We start from the raw sequence: 27,141 nt of genomic DNA, 5'->3' as shown, positions 1-27,141 counted from the left end.
GAGCCCTGGTTTACTGTGCAGTTTGTCTAATGGTTCAGTGTACAAGGGAGGAGATTTGTTCCAGCACCCCAGCAGCACAACTACGTCTCTGGATTTATGTATCAATCGAGTGACAAGCTGTTTTGAACCGAGTGGTCCGTCCTGACATTACTCATAGCTCTAATTTCAGAATGTATCCTCTGTCTCTCAATCTCTCTCTCTCCCACAAACTGACATACAAACATATTCACAGCTTGGCAGCCTTCAATTGGTCCCCATGGTGATCATTATTAGCCGCTTTCCATCTGTCTGTCTCTGAACTGTGCAAGCACCCATGCACACAGCCATGTTCACGTGGCTATATGCATACGAACACACACAGAGATTTGAAGCATGTTATTTGCCCTCTGTCCTCCCAGCAGGACAAATGCTGTATTTCAGCCTTGCTTGTTACATAAACAGGGTTGTTGTCTGTGCCAGACACACACTATGCTGCTGACCGTTGCCCTCATACCCTGACAGGAGCGCGGGCCACACAACAGCAAAACCAAATGCAATTATAACAGACCTCATACTGATCGCTGTTTCAGTCAGCCACTTTAAATCCATACATTTTCATATTCAATTGCTTTTTACAGATGACTTTTCCGGGGAGGTTGCAAGTACAGTTTCAGCGGAAAAACAACTTTCATGTGTGCCTGGGATTGGTGCATGAATAAATAAACAAGAATTTGCACTGATTGATGTTATGTCATGTTTATCACCAGTAGCAGACGGTAGCAGATGGAATAAGATGCAGAAGGCTGCCCGATGACTAACAAGTGATTCAGACACATCACAAGGGGCTTTTTGCTTTTTGAAATTTAGTTTAAATATCAAAGTAGGTGCTTAATCACAGGGCCAATCACAGATCATCTATTTAAAGTGAATATCTGCCAAAAATGGTAAGTGTAAGATTTGAATTAGGAGCAGGAAGAGAGAGATTGGTTTGTTTACAAAGTTCTATCAAAACTCATTTAACTGAGTAATTACTAGAAATAAGAAATGAGTTTCAGCTGAGGTCAAACAAAATCCTACAGACCTGAGTCTTCCGCGATGGCTGTGTCCATGAGGGTAGCCATGACTGTGGGACCTTCTGGGAACTGGCTTGTCGTCTTCATGCATGTGATGTAGCGAAGGCGAGCGGGAATGGGAGGATCTGGAGCTGCCTGTACTCTGGAGACTGCTGTCAGGGATCTCTCCATGACGACTCTGACAAAAAGCAGAGTATGATGTGCACGTGTAAAACAATGTGTAGTGTACAATCATCTTATCATCTCAGGTATGGAACATTATGTCAAACTGTCATTCTCCTTTTTTTCCTTCACTTGTGTTATCTACTCTGAATTTCATGTTAAAATGCGAACATGCACATTAAGATATAAGACACGCACGCACAGCCCATCACTAGCTCCATCTTACCTCTCCGAGGCTGCTGTGCTGCTGCCCAAGAGCTGGCAGACTGCGCAGTGAGGGGACAGGGGAGTGACCCTGACGGCCACGAATTTCTCTGGGGGCCTGAACGTGGATGTGATCGTGGTCGCCGTTCAGGTTGTTGTCACTCGCAGAGCGGAGCAAGGACCGTGGCGAGGGCAGGGTGCCGGGCGTCACACGTCGACGGTTTGTGTAGGAAGGGGTCTCCCTGAAAGGCACTGAGAGAAGAGACACATGTAGCCAAGAGCACCTCTGAACAGACTCACTATATCATGTGGAGCTACTGTAGCGAGCACAATGACCAGGATGTTTTAACGGAGAAATAACTGCAACTCCACACAGCTCAAGGTCACTCAAATTTGTTTAAAGCCTGTTACTAAGTCTTCCTAATCTGACAGCAGGCTGTGATTACATTTCATTTGCAATATATTTACACAGCTATAAACTATATGCAAACACTTACACAAGGATCAAGTGATACAGTGGATCTGGTACTGCAGCAAAGCCTTGAAGATGATATTATTGAATCCCAGTTGTGCCTTCTGAATCATATTAATTACACTTTTAATATTCTAGATAAATATGCAGTATATATAAATGAATAGAGTTTATCTATAGTGTAATAATGGAGTGGCAAAATTATTATTTAAAATGAATGAACCACATATTCCAAACATTACATGTGACTCATATTTTAACATGTTAATTATTTAAAGGGATAAAATATGTGAATAACAAATTTCACAATGTAAAAATTAGGGAATTACATCCTTTCTTCACTAGATGGCAGAGTTTTCCTGTATGTACATGCCACAGAGAAACTGCTCAACTCAGCAGGGATCCAATAAACCTTCTCCACATCCCTTATATTTCCATTTCCTTTCCTTCATTTCCCCACACCTCTGTATATAACCTGTAATCACTTTCCCTGAACTCCTCCACTATCTGCGCTCAGCCATTCTTCAGTCTGTCTCCCTGACACCATATTCATGTTTAAACCTATAAAATGCTGAGGTAGTCTGGTGATATACCACCACTGCTGTCAACTTACCAACATCTGATGCTTTGTGGACCTTTATGATTTCAGCCAGATCAAAGTTTCCTGCTATAATAGCCACCTGGAGGAGTGGAAAAGAGAGGAATAAATCAGAGTGAAAAGGGTAAACACACAAGTGGTGGAAAGTAGGTAACAGCAAATTTTAATTCTGTGGAAAATGAATAGAAATGCATCCCTTTTTCACTCACTCTCCTTATAATTGTTTTATACATTCGGTCCTTTGTTGTGGCAGATGCATAAACTCTGTATATGTGGCATGTTCTGGGCACTGTGTGGACCAGCCTGCCTTGTGTACAAACAAATTAACTTTGATCTGCACAGGAAATCTGTATCAGTGTCAATTTCACATGGACTTCATCAACCAGAAAGCTGGAATTCAGACACAGATTGAGATTGGTGCCTTTACACTGCTTACGCTATCAGTATACTCAATATAGCAGCATTAGGCTGTGTAAGACAAGTAATAATAATACATTTTATTTGGAGACGTCTTTCAAGTCACCCAAGGTCACCTTACAGAGTGTATAAGATAAAAGACATCATTAAAACAAAACATCAACATAAAAACAAGTGTAGTGCACAGTGTCCAGTTAGGGTGAAGTCATTCAATCCATTCTGATCCAACATGTCAAAGATGTAAGGTAGGATGATACACAACGCGCGGTGGTTCTCGGATACCACACATACCTGAAAGGCGGTCTGGCTGTTGTAGTTCTTGATCTCTTTATTGGCCCCCCGGAACAGGAGAACTCGTGCACAGCTATCCTGAATGACAACAGAGAGATGTGTGTTTGACCAGGACTTTTAAATGTCATCTTATTTGATTTTACCAACCCAACCACCACAATAAATGATGGCATTGTACGTTTCTGTGAAGCACAGCTATGTAACATTTGTACAATATTATGTAGCAGATGTATGAAAACTTCACATTTTTTTAAAAAAAATCATGATTTGGCCTAAAATATCTGGTTTTAGTGCCAGAATTGCCACCAGAATTGCAGCAATGGCTCGCTAAAAGACAACCGGTTTTATTGTGTGTTGCTGTCACACCATCCACCATCCCCTTCACCTCCCGATGATAAAATCAGCTCATACATATAACCCTAAATACGTCACTTTAGAGGGCGGCATGATAGTGTGGTGGTTAGCACTGTCGCCTCACAGCAAGAAAGTTGCCGGTTCGATCCTGGGTGTGGGAGCCCTTCTGTGCGGAGTTTGCATGTTCTCCCCGTGTCAGCATGGGTTCTCTCCGGGCACTCCGGCTTCCTCCCACAGTCCAAAGACATGCAGATTCGGGACAGGTTAATTAATAACTCTAAATTGTCCGTCTCTATGTGTCAGCCCTGCGATAGTCTGGCAATAGTCTGGCGACCTGTCCAGGGTGTACCCTGCCTCTCGCCCGATGTCAGCTGGGATAGGCTCCAGCCCCCCCGCGACCCTCAAGAGGATGAAGCGGTTAGAAGATGAATGAATGAAGATGAACGTCACTTTAGAAACGATATAATATAAAAATGTAACGTAACCATGGTTTGTACAAATGTACAGTGCAAACTTGCAACAACATAAAAGAAAGTTAGATAAACAAAACTTACTATATTTTGGACATGATTTGGTTAATAAAAGCCAAATATCATGTAGAATATAGTTATGAACAGGCTTTGCAATCTGAGCCAGAGGCAGCATCACAAGCGACCTCTGATCACCTCCAAAATAAACATGTCTGCAAGTGTTAGCACAGTTTGAGAATGACTCCCGACAGACGCAGCTTTAGTGGGAGTGTAGAATAATCAAGGGTGCCTCATGAGAAATGCTTGTGCTGTGCACATGGTCATCTCCAGAGCCTCCCTGACATGAGATGATTATAAAGGTTAGGGGTGAATAATTGACACTTCATGATGAGGTATTGAAAGGTTATCTCTATGGACACCTTTTTTAACAGCAGTGTTGTATAGGCAGTGATTGCATGGCCATGTTTGCACAGCTATAATTAGAGCAAAGAAATTAGTAAAACTCCCTCTGCTGTGTTAACACTGCTCTTTCTCTCTCTGTCCTACACACATGTACACTCCCTAAGCCACATGCTGACAACATGAGTTTTGAGATCTCTAAATTGCTGCGCAGCTGACACCAACGACATTTCTTTTCTCCCAGACTGTTGTCATGTTGACACAAGGGTGCAGAAACTACACAACTTATTATGAGATTATAATTGGTACTATAATTATTATGATACCACTTGGAGAACATCCAAGAACGCAGAAATCAATAATTGCATTACTGAAAGTAAATCACGTGAAAGGTCACTGTGGGGCAGATTGTTGTAGTTTTTAAGTACACATGTGATGCATTCTTCCCCAGAAATATGGTGTATGTATCAAACACAAGAGCAGGTGTAAAAATATCACAGAATGGATATACACAAGACACAAGAAAAGGTTATAGCTGAGAAGGGAAATATGAATTAATCCACAGGAAATCAATACCATCAGACAAACAGTAAAGGGAACGCACTACACAATTACCTAGAGAGCGACAAAGTTCACTAAATATAAACTAAAAAACAATTCTTGGTAATAATTAGAGGAAAATATATTAAATGTCCTCTGTCTGATTGTAAAAGCAATCATACTGCCGAGGGGTTGTGGTTTGCGTTGTGATAAACTTTAATTTGAACTTGACATTTAAATAATTGTAATAGCACTACAGTCTGCAACTGAACTCTTATTGTATTTTTACTGCATTTCATTCAGTGCTGTGCTGATTCTTCAAATATATCAGCACCCATCTCACCTCCACCTGCTGCACTAAGAGCTACTGCTGCATCCAACCCATCTCTGTCATTATCTCCAACAGTTGGGATGGTTTGTACTTTTTGTGTGTCTTTAATGTGTATTAATATGTCAGTACATCTCATTTTCATCCCCGATGAAGCTCTTATCATTGCAACTAATTTTGTGTGTATGTGTGTCTGCAGCCTCTTTCCTGTGCGCTCTTATTAAATACTGCTTTTGTCTTGTCTCAGACTTGTTACCAAGGAATCCCAATAACAAGCACACCCAGTTTTTGGCTGAGAGAAAATCAAGCATCATGCACCACAGCAAAACTGTGGTAGTGTCTGGGACAGCTCAAGATGAGGTGAGGACGGATCTCTGAACTGCTGGAACTAGAGGACCCATCCTGACAGCACAAATGCAAATTCAGTGCCAACTTGAGAGGTTTAGTCTCAGACTAAAGAAAGGAATGTCAAACAAACACTTGACTCATCATGATTCAAGCCAAAAGAATATTATTAGGCATGCAGAATAATTCCAGCAAATACATATGAAGCATAGTAAATACCTACAGATATGAAAGGAATGCTCTTGCTAAAAGTCAGGTCCTATTCACACAGTTTCAAGCCAGCACTGTTCGGATTCTTCGATGACTTTAAAGTTACGTGAGGCTGGTGCAACAATTAGTCAGTTCATCGGCAACAAAGGATTTTAGTTTCCACCTTGACAGCAAACACTTGATGTTTGTCCACCGATACAAACAGGTGATTCATTCTAAGGTCCTCGCTAATGATGAATGTAGAGAAAAGCTAATTGACACCTAACATCTCTCTCTTGTGGAAAATCAGCGGCCAGACTGAGTTTGTGAAGTCAGTGGTGAACGGCCATTATACCTGCGACAATATTCAAACTCTAACAAACAAAGGCTCTAAGAAAGGGCTGGGTGATATGGAGAAAATCAAATATCACCATTTTTTTTTACCAAACACCTCAATATTGATATTGCAACAACAATATATGGTTGATATTTGGCAATTTCACCAAACATTTAAACAATGAGATATTTGATATCCTCGTGTCAGCATGGGTTTTCTCTGGGTTCTCTGGCTTCCTCCCACAGTCCAAAGACATGCAGGTTAATTGGTGACTCTAAATTGTCCGTAGGTGTGAATGTGAGTGTGAATGGTTGTCTGTCTCTATGTGTCAGCCCTGTGATAGTCTGGTGACCTGTCCAGGGTGTACCTTGGGGGGCCACTGCCATCAGGGAGTAGTAGTACCGCTGCTGTGGGTGGAGGGTGTCAAGTGGCATCCATATGAATGCCATGACCAAAGGTCTTCCAGCAGAACACGGCATTGTAACAAAATGATCAATGTTACTCACTTTGGCTGATCGGTGTATTATCCAGCACTAACTGCAAATGTGAACCTCCTTAAAGACATGCTTTCCCATTATAACTATGAAAAACAAAGGCTTTAAGACATAACTGAAAACAGTGTATACACATTACACAATACCAATCTGGAAACATTTCACCCAAAGCACAACAAACATGAATTTGTAAAACAGTAGTTGTTCAGCTCTGTGAAAAACGCCAGAACAAAACACACAAAGCCTCAGCTCTGCAGAAATCGGCTCTTCCAACTTGTATGTAACGCTGACACCACAACAGCTGTAAGGTTTAACATTATCGCTTAGTAATGTAGTAGACAAGTACTTTACACAAGTAAAAACACATTTCAAGGAAAAAATGTGCTGATATACATTGTTAGTCAGAGTTGAATTTATAGTGCTGTAAAAACTTTATGTCGTACCAAACAGCCCTTTCAATTACTGTAAACACAAAGAGAGAGCAGGAAAAGAGAAAACAGGCACAAAGAGACCTAAACACGCCACATACAAACGCACTCATGAATGTTTGCAAGTGAGGTAAGCAAGATAATTGTTATTGTAAAAGGGCCCGTTGGCAAAACATTGATTCAAATATAACTAAAAGCAACATGTGTGGGAATAAAAAGAAGGCTGAAATGTATTTAATACAAGGAACCCATCATAGCAAGCACAAAACAGACATCCTCGGTAGTTTACAACCACACGTTTCTCTCTCCTGTGTTTCAGAGCATTGCCATATATTGTTTTGTGTGTAAATGAGCACAAGCCCCTCTGGCATAAAAAGCCCAATCGTAGATTGATAGACATGGTTATGTGTCCATGTGCTGGCTGGCTGAGGGTCGATATGTAATTTAACACAGAGAGCAGAATTAACAGGATTGGCCTTGCTCTACATTCAGCACAATGACTGTGGTGACTTCTGTCACCAATGAGTCATACATTCAGGGACACGCAGGCACAAATAAATCGCACATGTGGTTCAGTTAATAATGTCCATGTGGATTTACTCATCAGGCTGAATGTATCTGCTGCTGTATTATACCAGATATATTACTGTATAGGTTAATACTGATGCACTGGGGCACCCTCTTCTGGTAAGACACATAGATGGTAACTCTGTGGGTGCTGTGTCTAATTCTGAGCAGCGTATAATGACCATGGTGTCAACTGGGACACAGAAAACCTGCATAAGCCTGCAAAGCCCATGTAAACATAGATGGTGAAGACACAGGGGTATCTGTAAGTGGAGCAGGTGTTATGAATAATGCATGATTACTCTTTCTGCTAACAGCCGATACAACAACTAAGGGTCTAAAACATCTAAAAACCTATATAGATAAATGCCTATGGCTGTTAGCTTTAGCTAATTGCTAACTGCTTATGCATTATGCAGTTGCATGCACAATGTACACACACACATTTCAGAGTAAGGAGTTACAATAATCACCGTTTCTAAAGTCCATTCAAAAGGAAATGTGAGGAGCTAACGTTGCATGACCTATGATGTATTCAGACAAATCTGTGAGTGCATGTGCAGATGTATGTGTATTTGCACTTTTCGCCTTTGGTGACAAAACAGGTTTCATGGGAAATACATCAAGGTTGTAGAGAATTGTCAAAGGAATGTAGAGGATTAACTGGAGATATGTTGCAAGGAAAAGGATAAAAAATGATACAAAGACAAACTCAGGTGAAGCCCAAAGGTGACACAGTAATATTGCCTCACTCATGTGTAGTTGAAGGCTGTTTTAAAGAATATTATGTGCAGTTACACGGTCTACCCGGGTATTTTAGCACACAGTAATGACAAATCAAGGCTGATGCAAAGAGGTTCGTAACTTTTCTTTAACCATGGACTTTGTTAGGAGAGCAAATTTCTAAAAACAAAAAAAGAATTGCTGCATTATTGAACGCCTCTGTACCATGCTATGGAAGGATTGGTGGTAAATGCCAAATCCCTACCAGGTACTTAAATGAGACCTTTAGCGCTGTCAGTGTTGGATGTCATGGCATCTTGAGCATCAAAACTCCCATTATAACATGCAAACATGTACACAGAAAATATAGATTTGAACAGATTTTATATTGTGAATACACTATGTTAAATTAAAAATCGTTCTATTTATCAGCTTATTTTTAAGATGTTTAAGGACAAACAAAAGGTTGCAGGCTGTAATGCAGGTTTTAATGGGACAGGAGGACCTGCTGTTGATGTGCAGAGAGAGAATAACCCACAGGTCTGACTCCACCAACAGGCACTTTCTTGTTTTCATGTAGATCACAGATAAGAAAGCTATATTACACGTATGACATTAGGGACATGCAATTCCATAGTAAAGGCTTTATCTGACGATGATGCCTCTTCCTCAAGTAGCTAAAACCTGTCTGTTGAGCCGTTAGCCAATTAAGCAGTCTTTCCACTGCATGGTACAACACAGCTCGACCTGACTTGCTTTTGGTAGCAGATACTTTTCTCAGTGCCTTTTTCAGTGCAGACAGTACCCCCTAAAAGTATGCCGAATCATTAGCTGACTGTCATAGTGACACCTCATGAAACTACCGTCATCTTCAACGTGACACAAACACATGAACACAGTGTGGTTATCCCCTGGGTCCTTTCATCAGCAACCAAAAAGAGGAATGTTTGTACTTTGTATATTAACCACGATGTGGTTTCGCAGGCTGCCATTTTTAAAAATCTATTATTGACTGCCTGATTTTTGTTTTGTTATTCAGCTCAGATTCAATCCTCTCACAGTGTGATGAGATCTGAGATGAATCAGCATTACCATGTCAAACCTTTCGATTGCTTGCTTCAGTGGTCACTAATTTTCTAACTACTAAGCTCCTGAAAAGCTTCTAAGCTGAAAAGTGTGGTGTGTTACTGTGACAACTGGCAGCCATGAGGGTCATGTCGTTAATTGCGGCATAACTGCACATTAGAGTTTTTAATATGGTAATTTTGATATTTGTTGCAATTGTCCTCTGTTTTCATACTGAATTTAAATCTTAATGCAGTAAAATGTTAACAAAAATGCACAACACATAAACAATGATATGATAAACCTTGTGGCAACCTTGCCCCATGCTCAAGGCACCCCAGGGTGCCAAAGCACTCACTTTGGGAACCACTGGTCTAAGGGTTACACACAAAGACCATCTGGCACATCTGAATATCTCCATTCATGCATGATACAAGATATTAACCTTGTTTTATTGTGTCTTTGTCTGGTGTCGATGTCGACACATGTTACCTTCTTAAATAATTAAATGAATAAAGGTTTGAGAAACTCAACAGCTGAATTCTTGAATTTGTGCCATTTAGAGTCATTCTACACTATATTGCACAGACACACAGTGTACACAGACTTGCGCACCCACGCACACACACACATACACACACAGAGGCCAATTACAGTGTAGGCCATCTGTCTTGCTCGTCTCTCCAAGGCTTCCTATAGGAATTCATTAAGAAAACCTTTCCATTCGTCCTCACCATGGTTTGCTACATGTGATTACATTAGCTACATAGAAATACACAGTGAGTTAAGTCAAGTACTTTACAGTAATGTCACGGGTCATTCATCTGTAAAGAGTGTGACAGATGGTCCCTCTCACAGCCATGTTTATACATTTGTGGTTTCCTTCTCTCATTAGAATTGAAGCAGATTTGACAACCTCCACTGAATGTAGGCCTTGTTTTTACATCTAAAGCACATAAGATTCATGATTTAAGGTAGGCTTGGGTGTTACGGAATTTTTAATACCATCATACCATCCTGAAATTTCACCGGGGTATATGGTTTATGACCATATTAGTGTGCAGCGCTACACCTATTTTCTTTATTAAATAGAGAAATACTGTGAAAACTGTGCACCGTTTGAATATAAGTTTTTCTCTTTCCGGGGTTCTCACACATTTTTATCATAGACTGTATAAATAATTTACATAGCGACAGTGTTTGGTTGGTGGACTACCAGCTGGAAGCCACAAGTTCAGCATGTCAGCTGTTGCCATCTTGTTTTTTTGGAGCCAGAATTGACCATATTTTGACGAGAAGTTGGAGCTGTGGAGGAGCAACCCATGGATCTGACTCATAGACTGTGGCGACACATTGCAGGCAGTCTGTCACTCAAGCATACCTGCCCTTAAATATGCATAACTTTGGGCCTTAATAAAATGTAGGGAGGGACAGCTGACAGTATAGTTAGTGCGTTGGTTCATTTGTTGAGCAGAATGACCATACCCTCAAACTACTATACTCTACTTTCACAGCAGTTAAACAAAACCAAAGTGTGCATTGGTGCTCCAAGTGACAATTAAACACCCTAGGCTGCCATATCATGTGTTCAATCTCAAAAATGCTGTACATTTTAAAAATATAAGTGGGGCAGAGGAATAGAAACTTTGGGATTCATGACCCCACATGTTAAATCACAATGTAACAACATTGTTTTTCTTGCCCCACTTGCCGGTGTTTTTCAAGCATCTCAGAGTCAAACTCTACTCAAACATAATTCCAGATAGCTGGCATACATGGAGGGCGAGACAAAAAGCAGAGGGAAAATAAAGATATGTATGTGATGACATGCAAGGTTATCCATGGATGATTAATGTAACAGTTAATCGACTTTCAAGTATTTTACTTATTCCATGACTTTTCCAGGCCTGGAAAACAAGATTGTGGAATTCCATGATGTTTCACTGTTTTCTATGACTGTGGGAATCTTGTCTTTCATCAAACTACGACCAGCTAAATTGCCTCATTAACTCAAGGTTAAATACACTTAAATCAAACTCAAAAACTAAAACTACCAACAAAACTAAACTCACCAAAACTGTATTGGTTAGTGTTGTTAGTTATTTCATTCAATTCAGTTTCATTTATAAAGCCCAACATCACAAATCTGTATTTGCCTCCTTGGAGGTCCTTGGACCCTAAAAGCAGATAAGGAAAAACTCTCCAAAAAAACCTTTAACAGGAAAAAAAAAAGTAGTTAGTCAGTTAACTGTTCCAACAATCATCAACTCCTGTTGGCTAAAATAACCTTTTAATTCAAATAAGATGTAAATATATGCTCTTTTTCGCTCTGTTGCTGGCCGTCTGTTTAGCATTCTGTGACGTTACCTCAAACACCACCAGCTGCCTTTTTGGACTGGAGACTTACCCCTGGTGGCGCATGCTGTGCACGACATACAATGAGTTTAAAAGAAAGGGAAGCGCCTGTATATTTGATGGTACTGAAAATCATACCGTCAGGATTTTTGAATGCCCTGATAAACCATAATAGCGTGATAAGCCTAATTTAAGCCTGAAAGACCTTAAGAGCTGAATTAATTGTCATTATTGTGCACAACAACAGCATAATACAAAACAGTAGCATGAAACACAGTGATACTTTCTCTATACAGCTTATTATAGAGTTGCTTCAAGGTTTCATTGGTCTGACTTGTTTGAACAGTTGTGTGTGTCTTGCGCCACCTCTCTTTAATTTCACTCATCAGTGTTGTCCCCACTTGCCATTACCTACTGTGTCCTTTCTAAATCATCCATCCAACCATCTCCCATGGTTCTGTCTGCCAGGTAGAAGACCCCCACCATGCATTCATTCACTGCTGCTGATCACATGTGCAAAGCTAAACCCCACTAAGTAAATGTTAATGGCCAGCCAGATCCCAGCAATTGGACTTTCGGACCATTAATCAAGCTTACACTGTTGCTGATTATGTTATCTTCCCATTCATCTCCCCTCTGCCACCTTCCATCTATCTGTCCCTCTTCTTGACACTCACTTTCTCTCTCCATATTGATATATTGATCCCAGCCTGGACTACTTCTTTCACCGTCAATTCTACCAACCCGTTTCTTTCTGTAATGGTACATAATCATCCAAGCCAGGCCTGTTTGGAGCCTGCTGGAACCCTGCTACGAGACACCGTTAGTGGGATCAATCAGCTCAACGTGGTGTTCAACCTCCGCTGGCAAGATAACAGCCATCCTTAGCAGTGGAAGCACACAAGAGCTGGGACCACGTCCATTACAAGTTGTACAAGTAACTGTAAATTAAACTATTCATCCATCCTCTGTTTGATTACATCCGCTCTTGCTCAACACACACACACACACACACACACACATACACACACACACACACACCCTGGCAGTCCCTCCCCTGAGAGGTGGAACACGTAATGACTTCAGTCACGTGGATGTGTTACAAACAGCTTGTATTAAGTTTTGATGCTGTGCTTCCAAAACCCATGCGGTGAAACACACACACACACTCACTCTCCCTCTCTTTCTGTCTCTCCTGAGACTATGGTGTTCCAGTCCAGTTGAAGCAGGTCATTCCTCATGACTGGAATTAGTCGAGCAGTACGTAGTTACATTTACAGCACGCAAACACACACACACATGCATGCACACATTTTTCACTTGTTCATATGCAAAAGAGAGAGAGAGTAAAAGAGAGGAGTAAAATGCTCATTTAATGTTCATGAACTCGGCACTACTGTCTGTTTTCCAATGAGGGAGGAGAAAAGCCTCTCCCAGAATGCCCAGTTACAAGTCTCTCTGTGAGCAGCCTCTAACCAAACAGGACAACGCAACACATGGGCACACTGTACCTAATAACACTCATCATATTCCCAGGAGTATGCTGGTTTTCACTGCCCTCATCTCCCGGTGTCCCCATGTACCTCTCTTGATATAGAACACAGTCATTCATATTTTAAAACATGCACTCTATGTATTTCTTTCCTGTCATCACAACCTCACAAGACCCTAAACTCATATTATTACTTTATGAGCTGCTACAACTGTGCCAAATATGATTTTCGGAATATCACATAGAGTGCAATACAAAATACCGACACTCCAACCATCATCTCAGGCAGTGAGAACTTCCTCTCTTGGGGACTGCAAGGTATGCACAAAAAATGTCTCCAAGAGGACTCAAGCTGATGGAGAATGTTGTGGAAACCATTGAATATTAGTGACAGGATAAGTTTGGAAATGTTCTATATTTTTCTTCTTGCCAACAAATACTATAACAAGACCAAAATGAACATGACTCTGTGTAGCCAAAGTCTGATATGGCATATTCCTCAGCGCTACAGACATTTACTGATGTCTAAAAACTATTAGAAACACATTACTGTTGCACTGGGTGACATTCATTAGCACAAACATGGCCACTGTTGTTTATTTTGCATCAGTGCCATTAACACTGTTCTGCTGCTGTAAATACTCACCAGAGCAAATGTGTGTTAATGTGCAGCTGAAAATAGTCCCCAACAAATGCACTACTCTTTCCCATATGAGTATAATTTGCTAAAGTATAAATATTTTTAATGGGATTTATTGACAAAAAAGATAAGCGTCAGCCTTATACTTTAAAGGGACAGTTCACCCCAAGATCAAAAACACATATTTTTCCTCTCACCTGTAGAGCTATCTATCACTTGTTTTGGTGTGAGTTGCTGAGTGTTGGGAATACCGGCCATAGAGATGTCTGCCTTTTGAATATAAAAGAACTACATGACACTAAAACGGTAAAACGGAACTGCGATGTCTCTACCAGACTGCATCACCGTGCAGTGCAACATATCCTTTATGACAATGACTGGAAATACAGACCAAGGTAAGATCCTCAGTGTGTATTCATGAATGAATGAGAGCTTGAGGTTGTCACTGTAGTACAAAGAATCAAAGTGAATCATTGATCCTGATGAGGACAGCTCAATAATGACTCTGTACAAGTGCACACAGTCCCAGTCTGGCACTGATACTCTCTGGTATGAGCCACATTTTAAATACAGAGCATCAAAAAATAATAAACTACAACAAAACACTGTTTGCTGCTCTTATCCAAACCACATAGTGCATAAATGTGTGATGGAAACCCACATGACTGAAATATCACTGATCTTTGGCCATTTTGGTGCCACACTCCCACTTGGTCCACTTCTCTTCAATCTCCTCTCTCAGTCCATTATCATAACAGGCAACAAACACCGTGGAGATAATGACCAGATAAAGGATACCTCTGCTTCCAGCCTGCCACTCAAGTACACACAAGTGTACATGTATGTGCGCGCACACACATATACACACACACACACACACACACACACACACACACACACACACACACACACACACGAAGAGGAAAAGCATGGTGTGAATGCTATCCTGCAACTCAGAAGGCCATAGACAGTAACAATAAGTCTCTGTGTTACATAAATGTCCTTGAGTAAGCCATTGAAGTCCCACCAGATTGAATGTTGCAGCACATACAACTCTTGGAAGACAGGCAAAAGCTTACATATGTATGTACTTACATAATGCTCAAACATACATGCTACAATTCACATATACAGACACACCAACCCACCTACCAACACAACATTTACACTGCATGATTCTGGATGACTGACTTCAATGACAACATTTGTGAATATTCACTGTAAGTGCTTTCTAGTCGTCTCTATACAAAGTCTATGTGTGACAAATACAGTATGGTTAGGTTTAGGCAACTAAGAGCACTTGGTTAAGGTTAGGGAAAGATTGTGGTCATAGTGATTTATCTAAGAAATTTAACAGACTCTAAGATAGGGCACCAAACACTTTCCGTATGGTACCCTAAGAACCATATGTAACTCATATGCACATGTACTTAAAGGAAGTACTCTTTATCCAGGCTGGGGTTGTGTACAAGATGCTAATAGCTGCGTCACTGCTCCATCAAGCTCTCGCTGTATTTCCTCTTCATCGACAATATCTGCACTTCACTCATTGCCATGCCAGTGTCTATTCTCTGTTGACCGATAAACAGACTGCAGCATTTCTAGCTCCACTTTTAGCACTGGATTAGTGTGCTAGGTACCCAAACAAAGACGGTAACGAAAAAACAAGATGGAGTGGTTCAAATTTTGACAATGGAAACCCCTGCTTGGTGGAAACGAGGCATCAAACGACCTTTTCACCCTGTTATGTGAATATGACACTTACTCCTGCATTGGCACTGAACGCTGGCACTGGGTGCAAATCATGCACAACTGTCCAACATGAATGTAATTCCACAGAAGACTCCACACCCCCGGGACACAAACACACAAACACATTTTTTAAAAAAAAGGTACCTGGTTGTAGAGAGCACACACATGCAGGGCGGTGTTTCCAGATGCATTCTGGGCGCTCATTTCAGCTCCGTAGAACAGCAGGTGTTCCAGGTGCTGCACGTGGCCATAGCGGCAGGCCTGGAAGGACACATTTACATATTTACTATTTTTACAAACATATTTTTACAATCACACAATGACTATGTTTACATGCAGACAATAGTCTGGTTTTTGCACTTATTCTGAAAAAGACAATATTCAAATTAAGCTGTTTAAATGGCTGATGAAAATGAATATTCCACTAATATTCTCGTTAACATGTAGCCCAGCACAGTCCAATAAACATGCCCTAACATGTCATTTATCACATCAAAATATGGAAAAAAGTATAACTGCTGAAGCTACTTGTGCAGTAGGAGGTTTTTTCTACCAGTGGCCAACTTCAACCATTCAACCATGCATACAGAGACTCCCTCGTTTATTTCTTTGACCATCTGAAAGGCCAGTGTTGTGATATTTACGCATATCCAAAAACCTGTTCAGATCCAAGTCTTTCATAGTGTTTAAAAGTAGATGTGTTTCTCTTTCAGAACAGAACTGTTGACATGCATCTCTGCCACAGCCTTACAAACTGCTGGTTAGTTGGTTTGTATGCAACATATCCATGGCAACACACAGCCCTGACTGCAAAGTGGCTCAAGGTCATATGTTACAAATTGAGATGGCTATTCAGAATGCACTGTGTACATGTCCAAAGACTGCTCCTAAGCCTGAATAATACCACCATATCCAAAATGACTTCATTGGAAAATGCTAAATTCAATACCACTTATAACAGTGGAATATTTGTGTGCATATAAACTTAGTCTCTGAGAAAAGAACATACATAAGCAGGACAGTATAAGGAACAGGAAGTGAGGTGTGTGAAAGTGTAACAAAAGCCCCACACTGGATTTTAACCAGGGATGTAATGAGTATGTGCAACTGAGCCAAATGAGCCATTGTGATTGTGATCAATCACAATGAAGAAAGAGTGAAAACTGATGCCATATAAACAATCACGAGTTTGGCCGTAGCCCCCCTCTGGCTCTGCCTGTTTGGCTGGACCCAGTCAGTGTTTTCAGTGTAACCCACCTCCTCACTACAGAATACAGATGAAGCAGTGATCGTGGTGGAATAGCTTGAATATTCTCAGATACAAAAGACAGCCCAAAACATGTTTCTACTTATCACCTACACACACTAAAACATGTAACCCCAAGAAATGTTAAAACTGTTGAATCATTTCCCCTCGGACTAGTTCTCCTCATGCATGTCATTAACCATCTGTAAAAGAAAGAGAGAACCTTATTTGTATCACCTGAGGCGAAATCTGAGAGTCAAAATTATTCTGACAAGAGTTATGCCTTTTTTCAGCTTCTTTGTTTCACATAACTGGGAGCAATAAACTTTTCATCTAATCTTTAGCTATCTCCTCTCTCTTTTTTGCCTCCTACTCCATGGTTTTGTCCTGTGTCATTGACAAAAAAGCACACCAACTCTCCCCAGCAATTGTTCTCTCCCTCCTGTGTTCTGTCTCGCTAAGAGTGTGTGACAGCAGTGAGACAGCGCACAAATGATGCTGGGATTGTTGTTGGTTATCAGACCTTCAGCAGTGTATCCTATTGTACACGATATATAGCTCTAGAATACTAATGCTGGGAAGGACACAGAGAAAGGGGGAGATGAGGAGAAGGAGGTGAAAGAAATGAGATGAGGAGAAAATGTGTGGGGCTGAAAGAGTTTTGGATTTACTGTACAGCATCTCGAATTTACGAAGAAACATGACCTGAGTCCTTCCATTTAAACCCCTGGGCATACACAGTACTCATCTAAGAGTTGGACAGAATTTCAGCTTTGACGGGGTCGTTTGCCATACAGTGCACAGGGGAGAGCAAGAACGGATTGTGGCCTGATCAGGGATCACTTTCTGACATGCCAGAAATTTGGCTGTCACACAGTTAAAGCAGAGATACAAATACATTTCCCAAGGTCAGTGCCTTTTTTCCGAATTGACCGTACAGTGTCGCTGATACCCAGCTAGTTTGTTGGTACTGCTAACATGCTAACTTGTGAGTGTGTATAGAAGAAAATGAACGAGAGGGAGACTGAGAGGAAAAGGAGGAACCAAAACTTGGACTGACCTATTTTTGCAGAAATTGACTTTCAGTCTCTTTTTGGAATGTATGTCTCTGTATTTGTAAATTGTACCTCTGCAAGCAAACAAACTTTGACTTACCCACAGCGCTGGAGTTTTCAAATAAATCTTTATTGACAACTGTCAATAGCAAGTACAGTCCGCAGGTGCTGATGGACCGTTTTACTGTCTATTTTACACATAAAGAGTGAGCACTCAGGTCGTGGCTTGACGATTGGACCAACATTGTGAGCCCATAAATTGCGAGTTTTGGCTTTAAGGACACCAGAATGGAGGACAGAGATGGTGTGTGATGGAAACAGCATCACTATGTTAAGAAAGCCCATAGACACGACACCAGAAACCTAGTATTGGGCCTCATGCAAGAACCTTTGCAATTTTTATCAAAAAATTTTCTGTTCTAAGTCTGTTTCGCCGAACTCTCTTTACTGCAAAAACTCCTCGTTAATTGCTTATGTCAGACTGATGAATGCACCTGTTCATGAGGACATTCACATCATGAGATTTTATCATTAGTGTAATAGACACCCCTAAAATAGTCCTATAAGGTCAGTTGTTCTGCTCTGTGTGGGCAAGATTTATTTACAAATGTAATACAAGAGTAAAAAGAATAATTCAATTACTGCTGATATCCACGTCCAAGATGGGTTAGGACAGTGTAATCAGCTGTAACTGCCATATGAACACCAGAGTATGAGCATCACTCTTCCACACATGCTCGGCCTGGGTAGCACGCAATGCAGAGCATTAGCAATTAGCTAGCTAGAGGGGACATGACACAAGAAGGAGGGAGGGACTCTCACATGCACACACTGCCTGGCCCGGCTACCACAACACATAACAGAGAAGCTGGGATCACAACACACACACACACACACACACACACACACACACACACACACACACACACACAGAGGGAGCGTGACTTTATTCTGTGCTCAGGACGCCATTACTCCACTGTATCTTCACATAGTAAATAGTGGTTTGCAGCTACATTAATGTTCTGAACGTCTATTGCACCTTTGACATTGTGGAATAGGACATTTGCCCTTCTAGTATTATTAATAGTATAGCTGCCAACATTATGTCATCAAAGCAGCAGCATATTGTGACACTCATGAAGAGGCAATAATTTAGGATCCATGAAGTTAGACGTGTTTTCCCACCGTGAAGAAAGGCAGACCATCTGCTCATGACATGCTGGAAAGATGTGGACCAAGTGTGAATTTTATTTGTACCTTACAGAAAATTCAAGTATGCAAAAATTTGTGAAAGCCACAATTTCCCTTTAATGGCTCGTATGTAGCACAAATCTGTGCGTATGACTGGTTCTTGCATGAGGCCCAGTGTGTTCCCAGCACAGAACTTCAATCAACCTTTGTGTTTAAAGAAACACTTCACAACATAATGCTTATCAAATTTGACAAATAACCTATTTAATTAAACATTTTGGTTAATTTTGTGTTTTATCCAAGGCTACAAAGTTTAGTTCACCTTATATCAAGAAACAAAACAACAACTTGTGAAATCTGTGAACTTGTCATCTTGCTCATACACTATTCAAAGTAACAATAATAGCAAGACCTTGAGATGGACTGCACCAGGCAGAGGGTGTAGTGTTAAGTAACTATGAAAGAGAAAATAACAGATGAAGGGTGGAGTTGGGGAGCATGCGAGTAATGAAAGGTTGGTGCAGGAGACGGGAAAATATTGACTGACACGCTGCCTCTTTTTGCAATTTTATTTGCCGAGTTCTGTTTCTCCTGCTTCTCACTTCAAATCAGCTACTATGTTTACAGCGGCCACAGATAAAATACTACTGATAAAATAAAAATAGTGTGGTGTCATCTCCTATGATAAAAAATATTGATGAAACTTCGTTTTTCCACATTAGACTCAAAAAGGTTTGTGTAAATGTTTATTTAATATTTATCTAACATTAGAGTTAGTTTGATTCCCCTACTCTCACTCTCACTACAGCAAAATGTCACCATTCAACATTTCCCCAGCACTTATTCATATTCAGCGTCAGCGACAGAAGTGATGAGTCCCACAGGTTTCTGTTTGGTTCCATTCACAGAACAAGAACCTTCAGACCTCCAGTGTCTTTCTGCCACTACTCGGATGTAAGCTAAAAAGCCCTGACACAAACAAAAACAGCATGTAGGCACTAGCCCCCATTATGCTTACAGAGCAGGGCATGCCTTGAGGCAGTGTGAGTATAAAATGCACACAATATGCCCTGTTTGCTCTTCGTAGGTCAAAACCTACTTCTTCCCTTTAACACAGATGGACACCACTACTTGGACTGCCAGGCACTCACTCGGATACAGTTGTAGCAACAGTACGATGAGTAACTATATTGATATCAATGAACTCTGAAGTCCCAGTAACTCCTCATTAGCCGTCAGCACTGCATATCTCTGAGTAAATGAGCATTTAAAATGTGTGAGTGTGTCTACAGTATAAGTACAGGTGTGGGTGGTCACTCAATCAACAGTGCCATGTATAAGTAGTAGTTTTGCAATTACAAAATTTATGTTAGCATCCAACACACATACGTTTGCAGAAAAACAAAAACTTTTGCCAATATTTGAATTTATTTCTTTGGTTTGGGACTGCAGTTCAAAGTGCAGAATGATTGAAGAGTCTGCCAAAGCGGTGAATGTCCAACCCTTTTGACTGGAAAAAAAATGACTTTCTTCCAAGCTAGAGCTTCCCACCAGCACATGACCCCCCCAAGGGATTTGACCACCACAAAAGAAATTCTTGAACTGAGGGAAACACAAAAATCAATTCAATGAAACTAAAAAAAAAAACAGCCAGGACCTCTTACCCTGCACCTACATTGGTATTCTGCACACAACCCATCACTGTTCTATCTGTGTGTGTGTGTGTGTGTGTGTGTGTGTGTGTGTGTGTGTGTGTGTGCGTCAGTGTGTATTACCTGGTGTATCTCCTGCCAGCCATTCTCATCCACACAGCCGACCTGTGCATGATCATGCAGCAGCAGCTCACAGCAGTAGGGGTCTCCTCCTACCATTGAGCTGTGGTAGAGAGGAGTCAACCCCCTACTGTCTTTATAGTCAGGTGATGCACCCAAGTCCAACAGCGTCTAGTGGGAAAAGGGAAAGGTTGAAGGTTTTAGGAATACTGTTGAAATTACTTCATGCAGTCTCAAGTCCTTGTTGCATTTGTCATCACCATGCAATAGTAGTGTGCTGCAGGGATGATGAAAAAAGGGATTTTTCCATTGGATTTGGGAGTATTTCAGAAAATAAGCTCTGTAGCAAACAAAGGTTTATGATACATACACATTTTGTTCAATTCTTTGATGATTCTTTAAGCATAAATGCAATCGTCAGAAGTAAAAAGCCAATGTTAGGCTTTAAACAAACTACACTACGGTTGCATGACCTAACATCACCACCACAACAAGGTTGTTAATCTGTGTTCAGCGTGATGAAATCTGCAGGCTCATTTAGCCACTTGACAGCTACTGTGTTTTTCAATACCTTCAAAATTCACGAGTGGGGTACTTATTGATGTATTTTATGTCATAGAACACAACGTGAAAGTCTCTTAAGCTTGTGTTAATAACAGACCTTATTTCAGGCATCTACCCAAAAACCCACTGACTTTCAGACGAAGCATCTGGGAGTGCTAAAATGCTAATCCATTTACGGGTTTTAGGACTCATTCCTGCATCACTCGCTGAAGAGGTCAAAGAGACCAGTGTATATAGAGCTGTTTAATGTACATTTTTATTACTAAGTACATGCATTTGGAGAAAATAAAATCCAGGAACCTTAGCAAAATAATCATTCAGTCAGTGGAACTGATCAACTCAATCACACCGCTGAAATAGAGTCCGCCAGGAATGAGTCCTAAATCCCGGAACTGAGTTAGCAATTACCACTCCTGGTTCCCTCGAGTCAAAGTTAATGAGTTTTTGTTTAGATGCCTGAAATAAGGTCTGTGGTTAACACAAGCTAGAGAGACTTTCACGTTTTGTTCTACGACAAAAAATACATCAGTAAATAGCCCACATGTGAACTTTGAAGCTTCTATGTGTCTTAAAAAGGTGATTGCTACCAAGTGGCTAAATAAGACTATAGAGCGCCATCAAGCTGAGCTCCCCCGAGCACAGCTTTGCACACACTTGTAATGGTGGTGACGTTGGGTCATGATACTAAAGTGTAGTTCGTTTATAGCCTGACAACAGTTTTTTACTTCTGGTGACAGCACTGAGTTTTCAATAATCATGAGAGTGGTGTTCATTTGTGAAGCTTATCTTGCCGAACAAAACATGTAACTATCATAAACGTTTGTTTGCCACAGAGGTTATTTTCAGCAATAATACAAAGTCCAGCAGAAAAAACCCAAAAGCTTTTTAAAGAGGGAACCAGTGTGATGCTTATTTCTGCGTCAGCCTACAGAAAAACATCATGCGTGAGGGACTCTGTATTAAAAGCATTCTTCTACTGAAGCACACGTATGTAAAATATTTGTGAATACACCATTGTCGACTGTATTTGGAGAGATTAATTGGAGTATGACCTTTTGAAGACTTACTATACCTACAGCAGCAACAGCTTATGTATGTTACACAGCCCGGGGACACTGAATATTTGGATGACAAAGACTGAGCAGAAATAACCAATTCCATTTTCAACAGTTCTGGCTCAACAGGAAATCAATTATATGACTCATGTAAGTCCTTTCATTAGGGTTACAAGCCTCCTCAAACCAGACACATGCAAGGCCACTCAATGAGTATGCCAGCCCATTCAAAACGGGCATGTTAAGCCTCACATATTTAGTAGTTGCTCAAGCACCCTCTGTACTCAATTGCTGTGCCAGAGATTGCCTACCTGCAAACTCTCCTTTCCCACAGGGAAAGTTTGCAAGCAGGCAATTGGTGTAGCAAAAGGAATAAAAGAGATGAGTCAGCTTTCTGCTACGATTGTGTGTGTGTGCGTGTGTATGTGTGCGTTAGACTCACTATAAGCGCTGTGTGGTTTTTGCTGCGCACGGCCTTGTGTAGGGCAGTAATGCCATCTTTTGTTCTGAAGTCCAGATGCGCCCCTCCACTCTTCAGCACCTTGATGAGCTCTGCACATCCTTCCAGCTGTGCTGCCAGCGTCAGAGGACATTCTGTAAAATCCAAGGATGAGCGAGCAAACGATATCAAAAATCAGCGCATTCCCAAAGACATTTTTGTGCACTTGTCTTAGACGATGAACATCCAACAATTGAAGCTGTCAGTATTTGATGACTAAATTGCCCACTACTTATTAAAACTGTGGGTTTACATTTTCAGTGACTCTGCATTTGGATAACTGCCTTGGCTGTCATGACTGTCACCTTCCTGTCTGCTGAAGTGACTGCTTCCTGTTGGTGTTAAATCAACCCATTCTTATGTCCCCCCGCTTCACAGCCTCTCTGTCAGACAACAGGTCACCCAACAGGGAAATCTCCTTTATGGCTGGACAAACATTTGCATAAACGCGAGGAGATTAGCAAAGAGAGTAATCCAGCTTTGCTCAGCATGCAGAAGGCTTATTTCAGAAAATCCATACATGGTCATTTTGTGGTGAAGACAGAAAGAGAAAACGCACAATAGAAAAGACAAATCAAGGTTGAAAAAAGACAATTAACTCAAGTAGGGGAGGGATAGGATTTTTCTTAGCACAAACTTCCCCACCTCCAGTGTCTGGATCATGGAAGTTGGGGTCCAGGCCTTTTTCCAGGAACCTTGAGACTTTTTCAGTGTTCCTCTGCTGCACATACTCCATGAACTTCTTCAGGTTTGCCTAATGGAGGGAGACAAGGGAGCCGGGAGAGGGGAGAGGGGAGGTGGGAAGGAGAGGAAGAGACAGCTGTGATTGGGTGATGTCAGACTCGTGTGGATGGGGATGTTCAATAATGCAGTTCAGAGATGAAAGCTTAAGTCGCTGCTCTCTCCTTCTGTGTTTGAAGGTTTTATTTCTGTTCTGTCATGCCAAGCAAATGGACCATGTGCAGGAGATATATAAGCTATAATAGGATGGACCAAAAAAGACAAGGAAAGGGCTGTAAAGTAATACTGGAATGGAAACCTTTCCTTAGGATATCAGTGACACGAAAATTAGATTCTGGGGCTAACGTCACATTTTAACTTCAAATGTAATGGCTATAATATTGTACAGTGCCTGAGAGCAACACTGGGGCTAACACTGATGTTTAAAATCATTTTAATAAAACAAGCAAAGACACATGCACAATCTCACATGCAAACCCTACCCACCCAAATACTAATACACACATAGCGCACACACACAAATACACTTAATTTCCTCTGTGACTTATGATTAAAAATATTCATCACCTCTGCTGATGGGTTTAAGCCTGTAGAGTATAGAGTGAAAAATGAAGATATGAGCAAGGTAACAACACTAACATTTCATAACGGATTACTAGAGCCTGAAGAATCAAAGCAACAATCTATCTTGTACTGAGACATACTAATATACCCAGAAAGTATCTAATGACTATGTACTGTACTTACAAAAGGCATGAAGTAAAAATAGAAATCATTAAAACAAATCTACTACACTATGTTTTAAAATATCAACGATAGCCTAATATGTGTCTGAGGATGTAATTACACAACATCTGCAATATTCCAATTGAGCTTTACAGAAAACTTTCATTACTATTGCATTCTCTGTTTCTCAGTGTGAGTCATTATGTAACATCCACATGTGCAAAAGCCTCCACACACACACACACACACACACACACACACACACACACATTTGCACAACTTAATTACTTGGCACAAGGCATTTCATACAACAAACTTCAACACATACAAACATGTAGACCCACATGCCAGAACGTGAACAGAACACAGCAGCCATTTTTGACACTCACCATGTGCAGCATCATATACCGTATGTCCCTCGTTCTTAGAAGTCACACACTACACCTTCCGAATTTCGCATCACACACTCCCTTTCTCTTCACACCAAGTCATCTGCAGCCTGCTAGCCTCTACAAGCCTTACACGCCACACTGCCATGCTGCGAGGAGCTGCCGACCGAGATTCTCTCCATCTCCAAGTCAAACTGAGTGAGAGAAATTCACTTTGGCTTTTTCCTTTTTTGTAGATGTTCTGTGAGGCAGTTGTTATGGTGATGGGATACAAAGACAGCTCTGGCAGCCAATGTACACATGAGTGGGAAGAGCATTGAGGTTGTGCTTGTGAGTGTCTGTGGTTTGTGTGTGTGTGTGTGTGTGTGTGTGTGCGAGCGTGTGTGTGTGCGAGCGTGTGTTTGTGTGTGTCCTGCACAATGCCTCAGATACTGCCTTGAAGAGGCGAAGAGGTGATGATTTGCCAGTGATCAGGTGGATCTGATGTGTGGTTTATTGCCTGTTAAACAGAGGACTGATAAAAAGCCTTTGTAATGATTTATCTGTTTCGGTGAGGGTCTTTATAAACTCTTTATATTTTCTCCGTCTTGCTATCTTTCTCTCTCTCTAACAAGCACCATAGATGCACAGACGTGCAAATACACAAACAGAATCATTTCCAAGTCATCATGACATACTGACGATGTATAAATATTCAGAAAGAAATAACAGAACGGTGACAGTCTGTCATGCATTGAAGCTCTGTGCCGAGCTGTCGGAGAGACAATCTGTTTGTTGTTATTTTGCAAGACCAATAATTTGCCATGAAAATGACAGAAAGCATTTCAATTATATCTACTCCTAAAACATTGATCAAAAGAGAATTGCATACTCATTTTAAAACAATGCTTAATAACGCTTCAATATAAAATGAATTAATTTTACTTAGATTCCAAACCCACCCATCTATGTTTTAATAAATAGGTGAGACAGTTTTACAGTTTATGTTTCAAGCTCAAAAACACTTCCAAAATCCCCCCCATTTTATCCCTTGGCAACATTAAAAAATCATCTTAACTTTAATCTCTGCATGTCTTTTATGTTTCCTCCTTTAGGAGACAGGTACTGAAATTCTCTTTCTTCTTGACTTAGTCAGAAACTCTCTGTCATGTTCCCAGCTTGAACAAAATATTTTGAAAAAGCCTTCAGCTGGTACAGAGAGATGTGTGTGGATCATTTTATCTCAACCATCCGTACACTGATTACCTATTACATTAAGCAGCAATCATTTAACAGTAAATAGGTCTATCTTTTGCATTTTCATTTGCATTCATCATCCAAGCTTGTGCATGCACCTGCAGCAGCGCCTGGCAATGATCGGCAAGTGAGGTAAAATGCTCATTCTCAGTTCATAGAATTAAGTGGATGACATTAGTGGAAAAAATTATGTAGTATCCCCATCTGTTTGCCTTTAATTCATTTATTTCCCAAGTTTCATTCACATATGAATATGACTGTACCACATCTAAATGCAAAATTCTTTCTGTTCTCTGGGAAGAAAGCTACTTTTTAAAAGTCTTGCCATGACTTATGGTTATTAGAAGGTGGTTGTGGTTATGGCGCAAATAAAAACCAATGTGTAAGAAAAAATAAAACATTAAATACTGTTAAAACAACTCAAGAAGTGAAGGGTGGATGAGAAACTGGTTAGGGCCAAGCATAAGGTAAACCATGCAGTCATGTGTCATAAAACACTGGTGGTCGGGGGAAAAGACCATGAGGACAAGTGATATCAACCTTGATAGAGTATGTACTTTATATTCCAACACAAAATCTCATAGAATAACAAAATATTAAACATTAAAGGGGAGCTACACCCATTTTCCAAATTTATACATGAAACCTATGATCTAGTAAAAATGATCATCTCTCTGCCACTTCCAAAAACTAGTGTTAAAACTCAAATTTGTGATGTCACAGGGTATAATGTCTGAAGCTGCTCCATAGACAATGAATTCTGAAAGATGTTCTAGACGACACACAGAGCACCAAGGGAAATGTTCTGAGTATATGGGTACATGTTCTGTTTCAGCACTGAGAACACTACAACAGACTAAAGCTCATTTAGGTGTAAAAAAGACAACAAACATTTTGTAGGTCAACAAAATAGGGCTCCCAGTCATTGTCTACTATGGAGCAGCTACAGACTTTATACCCTATGACATCCCGAGTTAGAGACACCCTTCTCTG

The 27,141-nt window shown here is 40.7% G+C and overlaps 1 protein-coding gene across 3 annotated transcripts in view; it reads right to left on the bottom strand.

Annotated features, from left to right (window-relative positions):
• Positions 1-27,141, bottom strand: part of shank3a (SH3 and multiple ankyrin repeat domains 3a) — a 243,694-nt gene that overhangs the window by 97,060 nt on the left and 119,493 nt on the right. For all 3 annotated transcript variants that reach the window (XM_049574188.1, XM_049574189.1, XM_049574190.1), the window contains 8 exons: positions 23,702-23,810; positions 23,000-23,151; positions 20,942-21,109; positions 15,819-15,935; positions 3,197-3,274; positions 2,504-2,570; positions 1,441-1,670; positions 1,061-1,230 (listed from right to left, as the gene is read on the bottom strand). In XM_049574188.1, the coding sequence (XP_049430145.1) occupies positions 1,061-1,230; positions 1,441-1,670; positions 2,504-2,570; positions 3,197-3,274; positions 15,819-15,935; positions 20,942-21,109; positions 23,000-23,151; positions 23,702-23,810 (1,091 nt within the window). The remainder of the gene's footprint in view (positions 1-1,060; positions 1,231-1,440; positions 1,671-2,503; positions 2,571-3,196; positions 3,275-15,818; positions 15,936-20,941; positions 21,110-22,999; positions 23,152-23,701; positions 23,811-27,141) is intronic.

This window comes from Epinephelus fuscoguttatus, linkage group LG4, assembly GCF_011397635.1.
Source record: "Epinephelus fuscoguttatus linkage group LG4, E.fuscoguttatus.final_Chr_v1".
Taxonomy (NCBI): domain Eukaryota; kingdom Metazoa; phylum Chordata; class Actinopteri; order Perciformes; family Serranidae; genus Epinephelus; species Epinephelus fuscoguttatus.
Note: the sequence above shows the minus strand (reverse complement) of the source record. Positions and strands in the feature narration are given on the sequence as shown.